The following is a 17,758-nucleotide window of genomic DNA, read 5'->3' as shown; positions in this document are numbered from 1 at the left end:
AATGCGTCTTGCATCACTTGCTTTAATCTAGCAACTTCTACCTTACCATCTTGCTCTGTAAGTTGTTTAATAAATCTGTTAAAAGTTCATCCTTTGCTCATTTTCAGTTGGTATTAACTAAATATCATGTAACAGAAAATCTTTTTATCAAATTATTTTTTTGCTTTCACTTGTTCTTTTTTTTTTATTTTTTTATTTATTTATTTTTTTTTTTTAGAAACTCTCGCAGAAAACGCTTATGAACACAAGATTATTTCCAGTTTTTCATCCGACTGAAAATGTCGGTATGAAGGAGATTCTTTGGCTTCAAGGTCAACTGAAAGATGACAATGGAAATATTTTGAAAAGGTTTTTGTAATTTCTTAATTCTTACTTTTAGATCTTACTACTTATTACGATACATATATGTTTATTTTGGCTGGCGGGAATGAGAGCATCCTTCTACCCCATCCCCCATTCCGGATTAAATAAATGGTTCTATTTAAAATTCCATACAGATTCCTGTTCGACAAAAAGATTCCCAAATTCGACAAGAGACACTTAAAGAAGGTCGGAGGTTACGTCAACTGAAATGTTGTGAGAATGACACTCAAGATGTCAGTAATTTTAATAATATGAATTTCTGACATTCAAGATGTGTTATTCTCTGTTACAAGTAGCTTTAGAGAAGAAAAAATAATGAACTCATCTTTAGACTATTGAATATTAAAAGTCAAACATGCCTGACGAAGGGAAGACATCCCGAAATATAACATCATGGCACACCACCTGACTGCCTGATACAAGTAAAAACATCTTACATCTAAAATATTAGATTAAAAAACATGTATGTGTGTATATGCTTATACATCTATACATGAATTGGATCAATAAAAGTAAAACTGCATAGCTGGTCTCACCATTATATCTTATATTTATATACACATTAAACGATGCTTCATTTACATTGTTTTGCCTTCTATAAACTTAAATTTCATTTATATACACATTAAACAATGCTTCAAGCAAACTACTTTAACCTATTATTGAACATTACTTTGTCCTTGAGTTCTTCATACAGATATGAGTTAATTGGTCAAACAAAGAATTTCATGGCTAAGGACCATCATCAATAAGTGCACAGTTTGATGAGAGTGTGGGAATTGTACACACAATTATTCACAGGAAGATTTGTGCAAAGTTTATCCCAAGGATACAGTTCACAACTCCATCCTTGTCACAGACTATTTGACCAAGATGGGAATTAAAACAGTTCCTCACCCTCCCTATAGTCCAAACCTTGCTCCCTGTGACTTTTGGTTATTCCCTAAGCTCAAGGAAAACCTTAGAGGCTGTTGCTATAAGATAATTAAGGAGATGAAAGAGGCTGTGACGACACGCTCACACAAGACCACTTTCATGGAGCCTCTCTCCCACAGAAGAGACGTTGGAATACTGTTGCCATATCTTAAAAACAGCCTATCCTGCCTTGACAGAGTACAAAATAGACTTTGTGGCTTAGTGGGGGATGCCCTTTTCTCTACCCTGCAACCTCTCTCCCACAGAAGAGACGTTGCAAGCCTATCCTTGTTTTATCGTTATTTCCATGGCAGGTGCTCGTTTGAACTCCAATCTCTGGTCCCCCTCGCCAATCTTTCACGAAAAACATCCGTCTAGCCGAATCCACTGTGAAAAATTTTCCCCACTCTTTATCTGTGCCTAAATCAAAACGTGGATTCCATGAACAAAGCTTCTTTCTTAGAACTGCTCGCCTGTGGAACTCTGTTCCGTCTGCCTGCTTCCCACCGGACTACAACTTGGATGTGTTCAAGTCCAATGTTAACAAATTCCTAATGAACCGCCCCCTTAAGTAAACACTTCATCAAATCTCCACACTAACGTAATGTACTTGCAATAACCCTTATCCCTGCGTGGCTTCCGGGCCTTGATAAGTGGTGATCACTGTGTAAAAAAAAAAAAAAAAAAAAAAAGCCTCCCAGAAGTTGTTGGAATGGTGCTACATGTGCATTGCAACCGGAGGAGATTACTTTGAAGAGGACTAGAGTTTCATGTGTGTACTATCAATAAAAGTGTCCATAATATGAAAAAAGTTTGGAAACTTATCGAAGGCATCTTGTAATGGTTGAAGGTAATTATTGTCAATATCCGTATAAGAATAAGGATGTGGAAAAGTTTGAAAGAGGACAACATCAACATACATATAAACCCTGTAGAATAATCAAAAGAACTGTGTTAGTCAATAACACACAACAACAACAACAACATTCCGCAGGTTTAACCGACATAAGTCCAGTTCAAACAGACAAAAGTACATAGAAGCTAGAAGTAACGTTAAGAAAGAAATAGCGACAGCTAAGAGGGAATTTACGGAAACCACTAAAAAACGCATCGAAGCACAAAAATTAGGAACTCGTGACTTCTGGAAAATCTACAACAGTGTAGTAAATAATGGGCAATCAACAATTCCCCAACTAACCAACAATCACGAGGTTCTTTGCTCAGCAACCGAGAAGGCTAACATGCTTGCCAGTCGGTTTGCCTCCAACTCTACACTGGACCCTCTAAACCACCCCCTACCTGACTTTCCTATGCGGACAGACGCCACGCTAGACGATCTGGAAATCACCCCTGCTCAGGTGCATGCTATCATAAAAAACCTTGACACTTCCAAAGCATGTGGACCCGACCTCATCCCAGCTGTGCTATTAAAAAAGTGCTCAGCCGAAGTAGCTCCAGTTCTCTCCAAACTCTACAACAAATGCCTTAATGAATCTTGCTTTCCGAGCTGTTGGAAAACTGCTTCTGTTGTACCAGTATTCAAGAATTCTGGCGAAAGAACTGACCCATTAAATTATCGCCCTATTAGCCTCCTCCCACTTTTTGCCAAAATATTTGAGACCTTAATTAACCATGCTCTAGTCCAGCACCTTACAGATGCTAAACTTCTGACCGACCATCAATATGGATTTAGACAAGCCCGTTCCACGGCAGACATCCTCACTGTAATCTCTGAACGCATATACCATTCACTGGACAAAGCGGGAGAGGGCAGAGCGGTAGCTCTAGATATATCTAAGGCTTTTGACAGGGTATGGCATGAGGGTCTCCTCAGGAAAATTAGATCTTACGGTATCACTGGTAGAATACTTAACATAATTAAATCCTTCTTAGATAAAAGAAAAATCCAGGTTGTCCTCGACGGTCGTACGTCTAAACAATATAATATAAATGCGGGAGTGCCCCAGGGATCTATCCTTGGTCCTCTGCTGTTCCTGATATTCATAAATGACCTCCCCGACAAAATTGCCTCTGAGATGGGTATATATGCTGATGACACCACACTCTATAGCAGGCACGACAGGAAAACAAATGAACATATATCTAAAGTAATGGCAGAAACACTAGAGGATGACCTCAAATCAGTAGTGGAATGGGGACAAAAATGGATGGTAACGTTCAATGCCACCAAGACAAAACTGGTTTCATTCAATAATTACAAGAAACCTTCTCTACCACCTATAGCAATGGCCAACAACTCTTTAGCTGAGAGTACGTCTTTCAAGCTCCTTGGCCTGGCGTTCACAGGAAACATGAGCTGGAACAATTACATCGAGGGCATTGCCAGGGCCGCTGCGAGGAAGGTGGGCTCTCTCTACCGTGCTAGAAAACTTCTAACACCCGAAAGTATCCTGTACCTCTATAAGGCCACTATTCGCCCATGTATGGAGTATTGCTGTCACATTTGGGCCGGTGCATCGGCTGCTAGTCTCTCGCTCCTTGACAGGGTTCAAAAGAGAGTCGCAAATCTGATAGGCCCAAAACTGGCATCAAAACTTCAGCCTCTGTCCCATCGTCGAAACGTTGCATCCCTCTGCCTGTTCTACAAGTATTATAATGGTGAATGCTCTGAAGAACTGCAAGCACTTGTGCCCCCACGACGTGAACACCCTCGACAGACCCGACAAGCTACAAAATCCCACCCCCACACTGTAGAGATCCCTAGATGTAAAAGATCTTTCTACTCCAGTAGTTTCTTCCCCAGAACTGCTAGACTTTGGAATTCCATTCCAGGTCACTGCTTCCCCAACTGTACTGACATGCAGAAGTTCAAGTGCAACGTGAACCAACATCTCGCTGCCCTAATCCCTACATAGTACCCCAGTAGATGTTTCCCCTGATAGTAGCCCCCTACATTAAAGTGGCAATGTGCCTTGTTTGGGGTGAAAATGTAATAAAAAAAAAAAATAAATAAAAAATAATAGCAGCAACACTTACCAAGGGTTCAGCTCATGCACAAGACAGACATCAGATTGAGCTGGACTGAGGGCTTGTATTTATGTACAAGCATATCCAATCAGATGATTCAGCCAATCACAATCCAAGGAATAGACTGGCCCATGTGTGCACAATGGAATCTCCCATTGTGCCATAAATAGTTCTCCTCTTTCATGAGAAGTAACTTTAGCCTTTGTCTGACTACGACTTTATCGCTCAAAATTTGTTGGTTCGTATATTGTTATTCTGCGCGTTATATTGTTAATATTTTGTTATCACCTTGTTAAATTTGTTATTGCTTATCTTCTTCTTCCCCCGGCACCACTTTTTCAATTACCGGATTCTTTTTTTTTTATTTATTTTATTTTTTTTCTGGACTGTTATCTTTCTCTCCTCTTGTTATACGCCGGCCATGGCATCTGCCAGCTGTGTGCCGACGGTTGAGGTGAAGGAAGATGAGGCATTAGGTGGATGGACAAAGCCACCAAAAGTAAAAATCGACGTAGTTAAATTTGTCGAAGACGCAAAGAAATGTGTGGAATTTACGACAGAAACTGGTATAAAGTTGGAACAACCGCGGTTACAAGAATTTGCTAAGAGGACTATTTCTCTATTTGTAATAGACCGTAAAACCAAAAAACTAATAAGGTCAACGAAAGATGTTGTCACCAAATTAATTGCATCAGCAGGTTTAAGAGCTGAGCGGATTACAAAATGTAAAGGATACAACACATGGGCAGCTCTGTTTAAGACGGAAGACGAATGCGTAGCTATGACAAAAAAAGAAATTATTACCAACGAGTACGTTCTGAGGATGGAATACTTAGGAAGGCGAAGAACTACAGTGTCCATTTTTGAAGTTCCTGGTGCTGTCCCCGGGGAATACCTAGCCGCTTTCTTACTTAAGTTTGGGGACATAACCGGAATAGAAGAAGACCATTATAATGGAGTATGGACTTTTGACATTCTGCTTAATGCAGAAGCATTTTTACGTATACCTTACTACCTGGAGGCTGGAGTAGAGAAGCTGCCAATCGTGGTCGCAGGCAGAAGACCAGCATGTTGGATATGTGGGGAAGTCGGCCATCTCACTTACACATGCCCCAAAAGGAAGCCAGCCGTAAAAGTTATCCCTACAAATGAACGGAAAATAGGTTATGTAGAACCTAAGGACAATTCCCAGACACCAGCAGAAGAGAAAAATGAAATAACACCTGAGGAGTTTGAAAAGACTTTTAATTCAGAAAAACAATCCCCCAAAAAGAAGGACAACTGGACACTCATCCCTCTTTCAAAAAAATCCCCACCCAAGACTTATGCTAAGTCCCTCTCTAAAGAAGAGAAAATTGAAATTAGGACAAGTAAAGACCCAGGGGGCAATAAATTCAAAACCCTACTGAAACTAAAAGAAACTCTTGATGAGAAAAGGAGAAAATCTGAGGAGAAAGAGTTCCCTGAATCCCTTTTCCCTGAAAAACCGACCTCAAAAGAAAAGCAAATCCCTCGCAAAGCCCCCCCTCTTACTAAAGCTTCTCTGCCCCATAGAGACACCAAAATGACATCTCTAGGTTCTCCCTCCAAAAAGACCCCCAAACCGTCACCATTCTGCTCGCCAAACAACACGCCCAAGAACACCCCTCCCCCTTCTCCAATGAAAACAGACATGCCCCCTCCTCCCCCCTCAGATAAGAAAAGACATAGAAGCCCCTCTGTAGAGACTGAATCAAGGAAAAAAAAACAACAACCCTTCTTTAATGGGAAGGATGTGTGCAAAATCACGGCAGAAGTAGAGACCATAATGAAGTCCCATAGCAGGAAAGATTACAGAAACCTCCTCGCTTTCAAATCATACCAAAAAAAAGACATTACTAACCCTGAAAATTTTAAAACAAACCACATACTAACAGTTGTCAGGAAACGCGAGGAGGCCAAAGGACTATGGACTATGCTGGAGGAAGCAAACTCTGCTTTCAACCTTTATCCTCCAGCAGCCTATTTCAACGACAACGAATTAATCGAAATTAGAAAACGATGTGTTGGACGGGTCCCCATCAAACTCCATCCTTCACTTTATAGGGCAGTTAAACTAACCTTCCCCCTAGACATCGGCGGTCTGTCCCCTGACGGGTCTATCACCACTGAGATGACCACTGGATCATTGGGGACAGCTGTCGGTGTCTTGACACCGTCTATGTTTGATTAGGTTTCTCAACCCTAAGTAACTCAAGATGGCTTCCTTAAGATTAGCTAGTTTAAATGTCCGAGGGTTGAGGGACGCCTCTCGTAAACTTCGAGTTGCACGCGACCTTCAACGCCTTGGTGTGGATATTTGTTGTATACAGGAAACTCACTTCATTCCTAGTGATTATCAGGGTGTGCTCCTTAGAGACTTTCAGCTCTATTCAGCACATTATGATACCCATGCAAGGGGGGTTACTTGGCTAGTTAAGCGCACTCTTGATGCGTCGTGTGACCCTATTTATGCAGATCCAGAGGGAAGATTACTCGTTCTAGATGTTACCGTAAAGGATGTGGCATTTCGTTTTATTGGGGTTTATGCGCCCAATAACCATGCTGAGCTAGTTTCCTTTTTTCGGCGAATCGAGCCTTTCATGAATTCGTCTCGACGGTTAGTTTTAGCGGGAGACTGGAACGCGGTCCTGGATCCCGAATTAGATCGCGGGGTTAATACCAGAAGGGATACTAATCAGAACCGGGATGCTAAAGCGTTTCGTGACTTTGTCGACAAGTTTGATCTTGTCGATAAATTTCGGAACGAAAAACCCGGGGATTTAGCATGGACTTGGACAGGTAGACGCGGCTCCGATTCGGTGCAACTTTCGAGTTACATCGATCGGTTCTTAGTTAGGAGAGTCGACTTAGGGCTTTTAGACTGTCCAAGTTTTCATAGTATAGTTTATTCGGACCACAGGCTTGTCCGGGTTCGAGTAAACTTAGATAGTGTTAAACCTAGGATGGCTAGTTACTGGAAGTTCAACACGTCGTTGTTCGATGTGAAGGACTTCCGGGAACAGCTTCTACTAACAATACAGAGGGAATTGACGGGGGCTATCATCGGGAATAAGTGGTGGGGCAACCTTAAAAAAGTCATTAGGTCCTTCGCTGCTGATTTTAGTCGCCGGCTCAAACGTAGTTCTAGAGCAGCGAAAGCGGCGCTAGAAGATAGATTAGAAAGGGCGGTGGAGGAGGGGGATAGTGCTAGCTATACTGTAGTTAAGGCTGAACTGGACTCCTTGGATAACAGGGAGGACCAGGGAGTATTAGTTAGGGCTAGATTAAAAAGAGCGCCAAACGAGGCAACAAACATGGCCGCGTCATTGCGTGCGGAGGAGTTTCGACGTTCTGCAGATCGACACATCGCCAGTGTCACATTGCCGGACGGACGAACCGTAACTTCAAACGACGGAATCTTGGAGGGTTTTCGGACTCATTTTCAGGAACTTTTTACCAAGGAGCCCGGTCTGACTATTGAACAGTTTGACACCTATTTAGCCGACTTTTCTCGCCTGGAGGCGACCGAAGCAGCTAGGTGTGAAGGTAGCATAAAAGAGGAAGAAGTCATTGAGGCCTTGAAACAGGTCGGGCTAGACAGGACCCCTGGGATAGATGGTCTGCCCTACGAGGTGTATTTGAGGCTGTCGCCCATTTTTATCCCTTTGCTGACCGTACTTTTTAACTCCTGGTTTAGGAACGGGTGCATACCTCAGTACTTTACCAGGGGGATCATTAAATTGTTACGCAAAGATAAAAATGGAGGGGATGGGATAGGTAATTTCCGGCCCTTAACGATGTTAAACACAGAGTTAAAGATTTTGGCCAAGATCTTAGCAAATCGTCTGCAGATTGTCTTACACCGTCTAATAAGTCCCGAACAGACTTGTTCTGTTAAGGGTCGGACGATTCAAGACAATTTGCACACGATACGCTTGATCGTAGAAAAAGTCGACACAGAAGCCGCGCTGATCAACTTAGATCAGTCCAAAGCATTCGACAGAGTAGACCATCGTTACCTAGAGGCTGTTCTTCGCTCGGCTGGGTTTGGTCCCCAGTTTCGCTCTTGGATTTGCCTCTTGTATGCCAACCCTGGTGCTATGGTAGAAGTGAATGGGGTGAGGTCGAAACCCTTCATGTTAACAAGATCGATCTGTCAAGGTTGTCCGTTATCCCCAATGTTATATGTGCTGGCGCTTGAGCCATATTTGCGCCAGCTTCGGGTGAATCCGGTCCTTCGCGGGATTACTTTGCCAGGTGGCTCTACCCCGGTAAAGTATACCGCCTATGCTGACGACGTGACTGTGCTTGTAACGAGCAGTGCCGAGATTAGAGTCGTTGACATAGAAACAAGTCGGTATGCCAAGGTCACAGGGGCCATAATTAACTACGTTAAGTCTATTGGCTTACGTATCGGTGCCTGGAGGGGTATGCCCCTTCAGGGACCCTTTGGTTGGACTGATGGGCCATGCAAGCTACTCGGCGTCTGGTTTGGCCCCGGTCTCCAGCTGGAGAAAAATTGGTTGGAGGTATTGGAAGCGGTCAAGGTCGCATCTCATTTGTGGGCCTTGAGAAATCTGTCTTTGAAGGGTCGGGCGGAGGTATGCAATTCTCATATCTACCCCCTGATCCTTTACCGTCTATCAGTACTTCCACTCCCGGAAACCACACTAGTTGATCTGGTGCGTGCTCTTTTTGCATTCTTATGGCGCGGAAAGCAAGCCATGGTTACTCGGGAGGTCTGTTACCTGCATCCGTCTGAAGGCGGTCTGGGTATGCCTAGTGTGCTAATACGTAGACACACTCTTAGGCTGATATACCTGGATCGAATGTGTACACCAAGTGAGGGAAACGGTGTCTTCTGGATAGAAGACACTAAGAAAGCCTTTCCGGCTTTGGAGAGTGTGCATTCGGCTAGAGGAGAGGCACACAAGTTGTTCCGAAACGAGTGCCCTTTCTATCGCGAGTGTCGGCAGGCCTTGAGATTTCTTCTACGGGTCCAAGAAAGCCTCTCTGACACCCAGCTGTTGTCTCGCAAGGCGCTATATCGGGCCTTAGTGAGGGGATCCGTTCGAGACGAAAAGATTGAGGAGTTCGGTTTTACGAAGGAGGAGCGCCGCTTAATATGGCCTTGGGCGCCTGGGTCGAGCTGCTTCGATAATTACGAGGCATCACTCACCTGGCTGGTAATACGAAATGCCCTCTGGGTCGGCAAAAGACTTTACGCAGCAGGTTTTACGGAGACACCCAATTGTGTCCGATGCGGAGAATGGGAGGAAGACCTTGATCATGCTTTCTTCCACTGCGCCATTGTTCGACCGTTGTGTGAGTTAGTTGAAGGCTTCACGGTTCGCATGCTGAGCGAGCGGTTTTTTGTGCTGGAGTCGGTTTCCCCGTGCTGCAACTGGGCACCGACCATGAAGAAAGAAGAACGCTATGTTTTTCTGTGTTTACTAGCAGTTATGAGAGGCGTGATTTGGACGACGCGACAGAAGGAGGTTTACGGAGGTGAGATCTTCACTGCTCCCCAGCTTGTCCTCATTTTCAAATATCGATTGAAAATGCGAATTAAGCTGGAGAAGGTGAAACTCACTTCTGTGAATTTCAACGACAGGTGGGTGAAAGTTTCGCGATTGTGTAAAGTGAATGGAGCTAATCTTGAATTTCTTTTTTGAGTGGCTTAGGTTTTTTTAAGGATTTTGGGTGACTTGATCAAACATAGACATGCATCGGACCTCCTAGAGTAGGCTAGTTAGGCATTTTTGTTCGATTTTTAACTTAGCTAGAGTATGCATGCTATCATCGCCCCAATCCCCTTTTTTGGTTTTCCCTGTCCCAGCGTCCCCCCCTTTTTTTTTTTTTTTTTTTTTTTTTTTTCCCCACTTTTGGTTCGATAACCCCCAATCCCGGCCCCTTAGGTGATGGATAAACTGTTTTGCCAGAGATGTGGGCCATTTTTGTTGTGTTTGAATAAAGTCAGTTTTCGTGGGACCCACATCTTTTCGACTGGCAAAACTTTTTATCCGCCACAATTAGTAGTGAGGGGGTTCTTTTTACTAACCACCTTTTACCATTGTATATTTTTCATCCAATTTTGTAAATAAGATTTTTATCCCCAACCCCCCCACATCATGTATATATATTTGTAACTTTCGGGTTTTAAGTAGGATGTCCACAGAGTGATTCTGGTATTTTGGTGAAAGAGTCTAGTTAAGTTAACGTTATGTTAGTTAGGTCAACATTAACCCCCACCCCCCTTTTTCGGCCTTGTGCCACATTTTTATTTGTGTAATTTTATTTTATACAATAAAATAAATATTAACTTTAGTCTTTGTCAAGTTATCCACAACTTGAACGCTGACCGAAAGTCCACTACACAATTCAACAAACCCTAACCCTAATCCAACACACTGAAGAGCTGAGAGCAGCAAGAATAGTGTTTGTAAGGACATTTTTTTGTAGTTGTCGTCAATATAAGATGATCGAACAATGATTAAATGTTTGTAATTTATTTGCATTTTCATGTGTCTGTTTGCCCATTCCACTTTTTTTTTTGGAAACTAGTGAGCTGATCTGGACAAAAAATTTTCATGTAGTGCAATGAACTATGTATTATGGTATCCGTTGGCTGCACAGTTAGGGATTAATAGAGATTAGCATTTAATGCATTAATCCCTAACTGTGAATCAAACCATAATACCATAATACTTAACTCGCTGCACCTTATCATAATTAATTTTCAGACGGATCAGTAATTTCCGAGTAAAAGTGGAATAGACACACAAAGAAAGATTCTGTTTTTATCATTTTTATTTTTATTTTTATTTTTATTTTCAGGTGGAGAGAATCATGGCGTTTATCGTTGTTGGAAATTCAAAGATTAGTGGATTTTAATAAAGAATTTTCTATCAGAAGGTATTGTCCACTTTTTTTTTTTTTTCTGAAATCTAATTTCCTTTGGCCTTCAAAAATTGGATTTAGCCTTTTTCAAAGCGTATCATACAAACTAATTAATGAAACTACATCAAAGGAAAATCACTCTATTCTTGTCCAGTGTTTCAGATTGACCATCTTAAAGCCAAATTTTGCGAGTTTGGCTTTTTTGAAGCAGTTTGGCCTTCAAAAATTATATTTGGCCTTTTTTTCAGCACGTAACATATGAACTAACTAAGGAAAAACAATCAGAATATTATATAGATTGGCATAGGAACACGGCTGATCTAGAGGGGTAAACCTTGAACCAAAAGGTGTATAAAATAAGTACATTTTTATGCATTTTTCCCCTTTTTTAAATCACTTCATTCTATACAATTATTGATTTATATTTTAATCTATATATTAATACTATAGTACCTTTTAATGTAATTACGTACATACATATGTGTGTCACAGTTTCCAGATTATCAATTATTCGATCAGGAGATCCTATTTATTAAAAAGGAGGATAGAAGGTGATAACATACCACAAACATTAAATTAGTATCTCTTCCGTTTGCTTGCTTTCCAGCTGACTACAATTTGATTGTCTTCAAGTCCAATGTAAACAAATTCTTGATGAACCGTCCCCCTAAGTAATCCAATTTACAAAATTTCCACTACTTATTATAATCCCATTGACTAATGTACATCGATTAACCCTTATCCTCGAGTAGCCTCCGGGTCTTGATAAGTGGTTACTCCTGTGTAAAAAAAAATATGCTAATTTTTCCTTTATTGATAAATAGGATCTCCCGATCACCAAAAACAGCCTATCCTGCCTTGACAGAGTACAAAATAGACTTTGTGGTTTAGTGGGGGATGCCCTTTTTCTCTTCCCTGCAACCTCTCTCCCACAGAAAAGACGTTGCAAGCCTGTCTTTGTTTTATCGCTATTTCCATGGCAAGTGCTCGTCTGAGCTCCAATCCCTCGTCCCCCCTCGCCAATCTTTCACGAGAAACACCCGTCTGGCTTAAACTACTGTCAATAATTTTCCCCACTCTTTATCTGTGCCTAAATCCAAACGTAGATTCCATGAGCAAAGCTTCTTTCTTAGAACTGCATGCCAGTGTAACTCTCTGCCACTTGCCTGTTTCCCACCTGACTACAACTTGGATGTCTTCAAGTCCAACATAAACAAACTCCTGACAAACCGCCCCCTTAAGTAAGACACTCTATCAAAACCCCGAATACTAATGATTTGCTACAATACTACCTGATTGATTACTGTACACGCAATAACCCTTATCGCTGAGTGGCCTTCGGGCCTTGATAAGTGGTGACCCCCATGTAAAAAAAAAAAAAAAAAGACGCAATGCAAAAAGAAAAAAAAATTAATTAAATTTAAAAAAATGATGTTGCTTTTAGACTATACGTGAAACTATAATATACCTTCTTGATCTTCTTAAGTGGTTACTTCTGTGTAAAAGAAAAAAGAAACTATAATATACCTTCTTGATCTCCTGGCTAGGATCCAAGGGTAGTATCTGTTCTGTCTAAAGATGGTACGATATCATGGGGTTTCCATTCGTACCGGGCATCCATACAATGGAAATATGTTGCAAACTCCTATAAGAATATTGGAGATAAACTGTAATAACCAGATATATTCTGACACTACATTAACCAGATTACTTAGATAATGAAAACAATGAAAGGGACACCAGTTGATTTCTGATACGTGTGGCATCTGTAACCAAACAGATAATAAACTCGAGTCGTTTGATTTTTCATCACAACGTCGCTACAGTGAAAGACTTATTTTTTAAAAAAAGGGGAAAATATTAAATATTTATTTTTTGTTTTTAATTTCAAGATGTCGACCATCTTACCATTTATTCTTTTAAGTATGTTGAAATGTTCAATTCTTGGCAGCACCTGTTTCATAGTAATGTAATTATTATGTCACCTTTTGAATCTTTTTCACCCTGACTCTTCAGAAAAATAAGAACTCATTAACTTTAAAAGAAAATAAAAGAAATACGCTATTTTTTAATTCAAAGATGGTGTAACTAAAAGAAAACACAATTGCAACTTTTTTTTTTTTTTTTAAATAAGTCTTTCACTGTAGCGACGTTGTGATGAAAAATCAAACGACTCGAGTTTATTATCTGTTTGGTTATAGATGCCACACGTATCAGAAATCAACTGGTGTCCCTTTCATTGTTTATTTTCTAGGGTCCTCGTAACCTAATTGATCCGTATCTTAGAATAATATGTTAAACCACACATATTCTAACATAACAAAGCAATCAACCTTAGGGTGGAGTTTGATTCTCAAGCATGTGATGAAGCTCTCCAGAGTCTGCATGCGAATGAATGGAAATTTACATTTCATCCTGTTGACTGCAGGTATGATCCTTTTGACCCCACACACAAACCGATTTCTCAAAGCATTTCAAAATACCGGCTGACATTCACAAATGAAGAACTAGCCACCCGTGTTTATATTTCTCTTTGTTTTAATTTCATTTTCAGTGTCAAAAAATGTGCAACTAAAAACAAAACTTTCGTTGCAGAGAACTATTTTATAAAGTCTGCGAATCACATGTAAAAGACACGCTTCTCAATCAGAAAAACCAAGGATTAAGAGCCATTTACAACAGCATCGTTCTCGAGCAATCGGAATTTTCTGAACATCTTCTTAACACTTTAGATGAAGGTGAGTTACATTTCTAAGTTTTTTGAGATGAGGATTGATTATTTGTGTTATTTTTGGTTTAACAAGTACTTGCTTACATTAGACTTGAAGATGACTATGTTGTAGTTGGTTGGGAAACAGTCTCATGGTATTGTGTTACACATGATAATTTGGATTATTCAGACTATTGTTCTCATCTTGAATGTTTTTCGCACAACGTTTCAAACGATGTAACTTCCAACCTTCTGCAGGTGTATCTTGTTGAACTCTGGAATCTTTTTGCCAAACTCAGAAATCTGCACAGAATTTAGAGCAAAACTCTTTATTAATATACGGGTGTAGCATGCTCTTGTTCCATCAGCCATGACTGGTAGAAGTCCTAAGCAATTCGCAATTGTATTTTGAGTGCCATCTGCACTGAGAATTGAACCTTCAACCTCCAGAAGAGTGTAACTTATAAATGAATTTACCAAATACTTTATCCACTATGCCGCAAGTCCTTGCAGACAACAATACTCCATACATATGGATTAAAATGTTTGATAACTAGGTGCCCATGAAACCATGGTAGCAGTATTGTAAATGTGTGCAAGTTATTTCATGAAGGTGTAGGATTCCATAAATAAGAATATGAGAATAATTAGTTTTTCGTGAAACAACAAATTAACTGTGAATTAAATAAATGATACAATTCGAAATTGCTTACTAATTTCTCCAGTTTCGCATAAAAAAATTGACATTATCATAATTTTCGTGTTCAATTTATATCAACATGAATGCCACTGAAACAAAACTAGATAAATTTGCCCTGCAGCTTCTTTTATACATTTCGTACATATTCAGTCGTCTGCTTCGTTAGTATGCACTCCCATTTCATACGTTTCTGATGATTCAAAAGTATATTTAGATGGTTGGGCTATTGAGGTTATACAGAAGTTTTGATATCTTGGTGATACGATTGGAGCAAGTGCTAGTGTGATTGCAGTAAATGGACTAAGTTTGGAGAACTAATTGTTGTGACATGGCCCATGTTTATGTAAGGAGAACGAAATTGGTTAGAGTCAATTGAAGCCATCTTCAGATGGAGCTGTTTAGCATACAAGGGGCGTAATTCATTGATACAATAAATAAAAGGAGATAATCTATTTATGAGCGTCTCTCTATTGTCAGTATATGTGGAAATGCATCGAACCTACTCTTGGCCTGCCAACCCACCAGGACATTCGATGAAAATTCCTGATACTTACATATTAGTTTCGAGAAAGCGCCATTTTATTAATTATTACTTACATTCACATGTTTCTTCTTAAATTTCTTTTTTTTTAGTTAACTATTATTTAATGTTTTATTGTTACATTCCTGAAAAGCTACTGATGTTTGACATCTTCCCATTTTGATTAATAGTTCTTGTCCTTGCTTGTGATTTACCTTTTAGTAAATATATAACTTTAGCTGCAATCGAAAGTTTAAGTTGTTAAATGTATTTTTTTTTCTATTCTCATTACGAAAAAGTAATGGTCGAAATATTGTAAGAGAAGTATCTGATCGATCAGAGAGAATTGTCTTGCTCAATCAGCTAGAGTTATTTTTTTTATACAAGGGAGGTAATTCATTGATCTAATAAACGAACTGAAATAATCTATTTCAGAAGACAGGAAAGTAATCTTTTTTAGAATTGAAAGGAATTACTGTACAATCCATAAAACCATAAAATTACTTGATAATAATAATAATAAAATAAAACCATACAAATAAAACAAAATAAAGTAGAAGCAGCTTAAGTCACATTTTTGAAAAAAGGTTAATGTGAAAATTTTAGAAAACCAATAATATCATAAAATATTTTATTAAATGATTAAAATAATAAAAATTAAATGATTAAAATTTATTTTCTAAAATTTTCAAGTTAACCTTATGAAATGTTTTCAAAGATGTGACCAAGCTCCTTCTATTTAAAATTCTTGCCAACCAAGGAAACATACATTGATTGCAAATGGACAACAACTGTCAATAACAACGAATGTATACTTTTCTTCCTTTGCACGACGGGCTGACCCCTCGGGGTTAATACCACCAGCAAAATGAAGAGAAAAAAACAAAAACAAGTTTTCTTTGAAAAAGCTATCTTACTCATATATTTAATAAAATATTTCATAACATTTGTTTTTCTTAAATTTTCAAATTACAAAATAAAATTTGATTCTTGAATATTTGATTTTTTTTTTAGTGGCCATGAAGTGTTGCAATGCTCCAGCCAAGGCAGCTCGAACATTGGCAAATATCGCTGACCTTCTAGGCTGCATGGCCAGAGGAAAAGGTGGTCTACGGAGTGGCCCTGCTGCCAACACAACTTGGAGTAAAGCATTCAATTTACTTGAAGTAAGTATAAATATTCTATAAGGTGTTCCAAAAGTCTCGTTATTCCAACCAAAATAGAACAACAATATTAATTGAAGGACAATTTCGTAAAATTTGTCACACATTATGGCACCACATTTATTTGGCGCCAGGAAAGTTGTAAATTTTTTATGTTTCTGAATTTGAGATGATTGCTGGATGACGGTCAACTGCTAAGCAAACCTAGTATAGAATTTAACACAATATGGGAACCATAAATTATAAATAATGGATAATATGTATAAAATTGAAATCAAAGGATGAGGAATAAAAGTTATATATAATTTCATTATATCATCAGAAGAATAAGGAAAAGTTAAGGGGAAAATTAATAAAAAATTTTTTAAACATGTATAGAAATATATATAAAATATATTTGTAGTCACCGACATACAGTCCTGTTTTGTTGTATCACAACTCATCAGTGCCGCTAGACTAGCACCTATCCAAAGCTGAGGATGGAACCTGGAACCGTCGTGATGACAGTCGGCAGTTCTACCCCTTCACCACGGAAGTGGTGCCCGCAACTAATCTGTCTGACTGTCTATTTAAATAAACATCCGTCCGCCACTCGTAAAGTGCTCAAACGATTGTTTGTAAACAAACCGCAAGCTTCGCATTTTTCAGCCAAATTAAGTAGCGAGTGAGATTATTTATTATTATTATTATATATTTAGAAATATATATATATTAATAAGTCGGAAAAATAGAAAAAATATGTATATAAATATATATACTAATAAGTAGAGCTATGACAACAGCATATTCTTTTCATTGTTTTGACTCTCTAGTATATATCCGACACAGTTAGACACAGTTAATCAATCGAGAACCATATCATTCTATATAAAAGCATATAAGAGATACACACTTATTTAAAAAAAATTTTTTTTTATTACATTTTCACCCCAAACAAGGCACATTGCCACTTTGGTGTAGGGGGCTACTATCAGGGGCAGCAACTACTGGGGTAGTATATTGGGATTTGGGCAGCAAGATGTCGGTTAACGTTACATTTGAACTTCTGCATGTCAGTACAGTTAGAGAAGCAGGGACCTGGAATGGAATTCCATAGTCTAGCGGTTCTGGGGAAAAAACTACTGGAGTAAAAAGATCTTTTACATTTAGGGATCTCTACTTTGTGGGGGTGGGATTTAGCTGCCTGTCGGGTTTGTCGAGGGTGTCTACGTCATGGGGGCACAAGTGTCTGCAGTTCGTCACTGGAGAGTTCAAACAATGAAAAGAATATGCTGTTCTCCTAGCCCTACTAATAAGTAAGTAATAATAAATAGTATATAAAATGTTATAATAAATCCGTATACATGTTTGTTTCGTTCACAATTTGATTAATATGTACAAAAGGTGCACTTTTTCACAAATTAATTTTCATCATGAAAACAGAAATTTTATTCCTGCATGATTTCTATATATAATATTTATTCATCATTTCTATATAT

At 39.2% G+C, this 17,758-nt stretch overlaps 1 protein-coding gene across 3 annotated transcripts in view; it reads left to right on the top strand.

The window, feature by feature from the left end:
* Positions 1 to 17,758, top strand: part of LOC145259761 (L-fucose kinase-like) — a 153,427-nt gene that overhangs the window by 93,750 nt on the left and 41,919 nt on the right. For all 3 annotated transcript variants that reach the window (XM_080117497.1, XM_080117496.1, XM_080117498.1), the window contains 4 exons: positions 218 to 348; positions 11,125 to 11,202; positions 13,783 to 13,925; positions 16,132 to 16,283. In XM_080117497.1, coding sequence (XP_079973623.1) covers positions 218 to 348; positions 11,125 to 11,202; positions 13,783 to 13,925; positions 16,132 to 16,283 — 504 coding nt within the window. The remainder of the gene's footprint in view (positions 1 to 217; positions 349 to 11,124; positions 11,203 to 13,782; positions 13,926 to 16,131; positions 16,284 to 17,758) is intronic.

This window comes from Euprymna scolopes, chromosome 35 (assembly GCF_053919585.1).
Source record: "Euprymna scolopes isolate OS-2025 chromosome 35, ASM5391958v1, whole genome shotgun sequence".
Classification (NCBI taxonomy): Eukaryota; Metazoa; Mollusca; class Cephalopoda; order Sepiida; family Sepiolidae; genus Euprymna; species Euprymna scolopes.
Note: the sequence above shows the minus strand (reverse complement) of the source record. Positions and strands in the feature narration are given on the sequence as shown.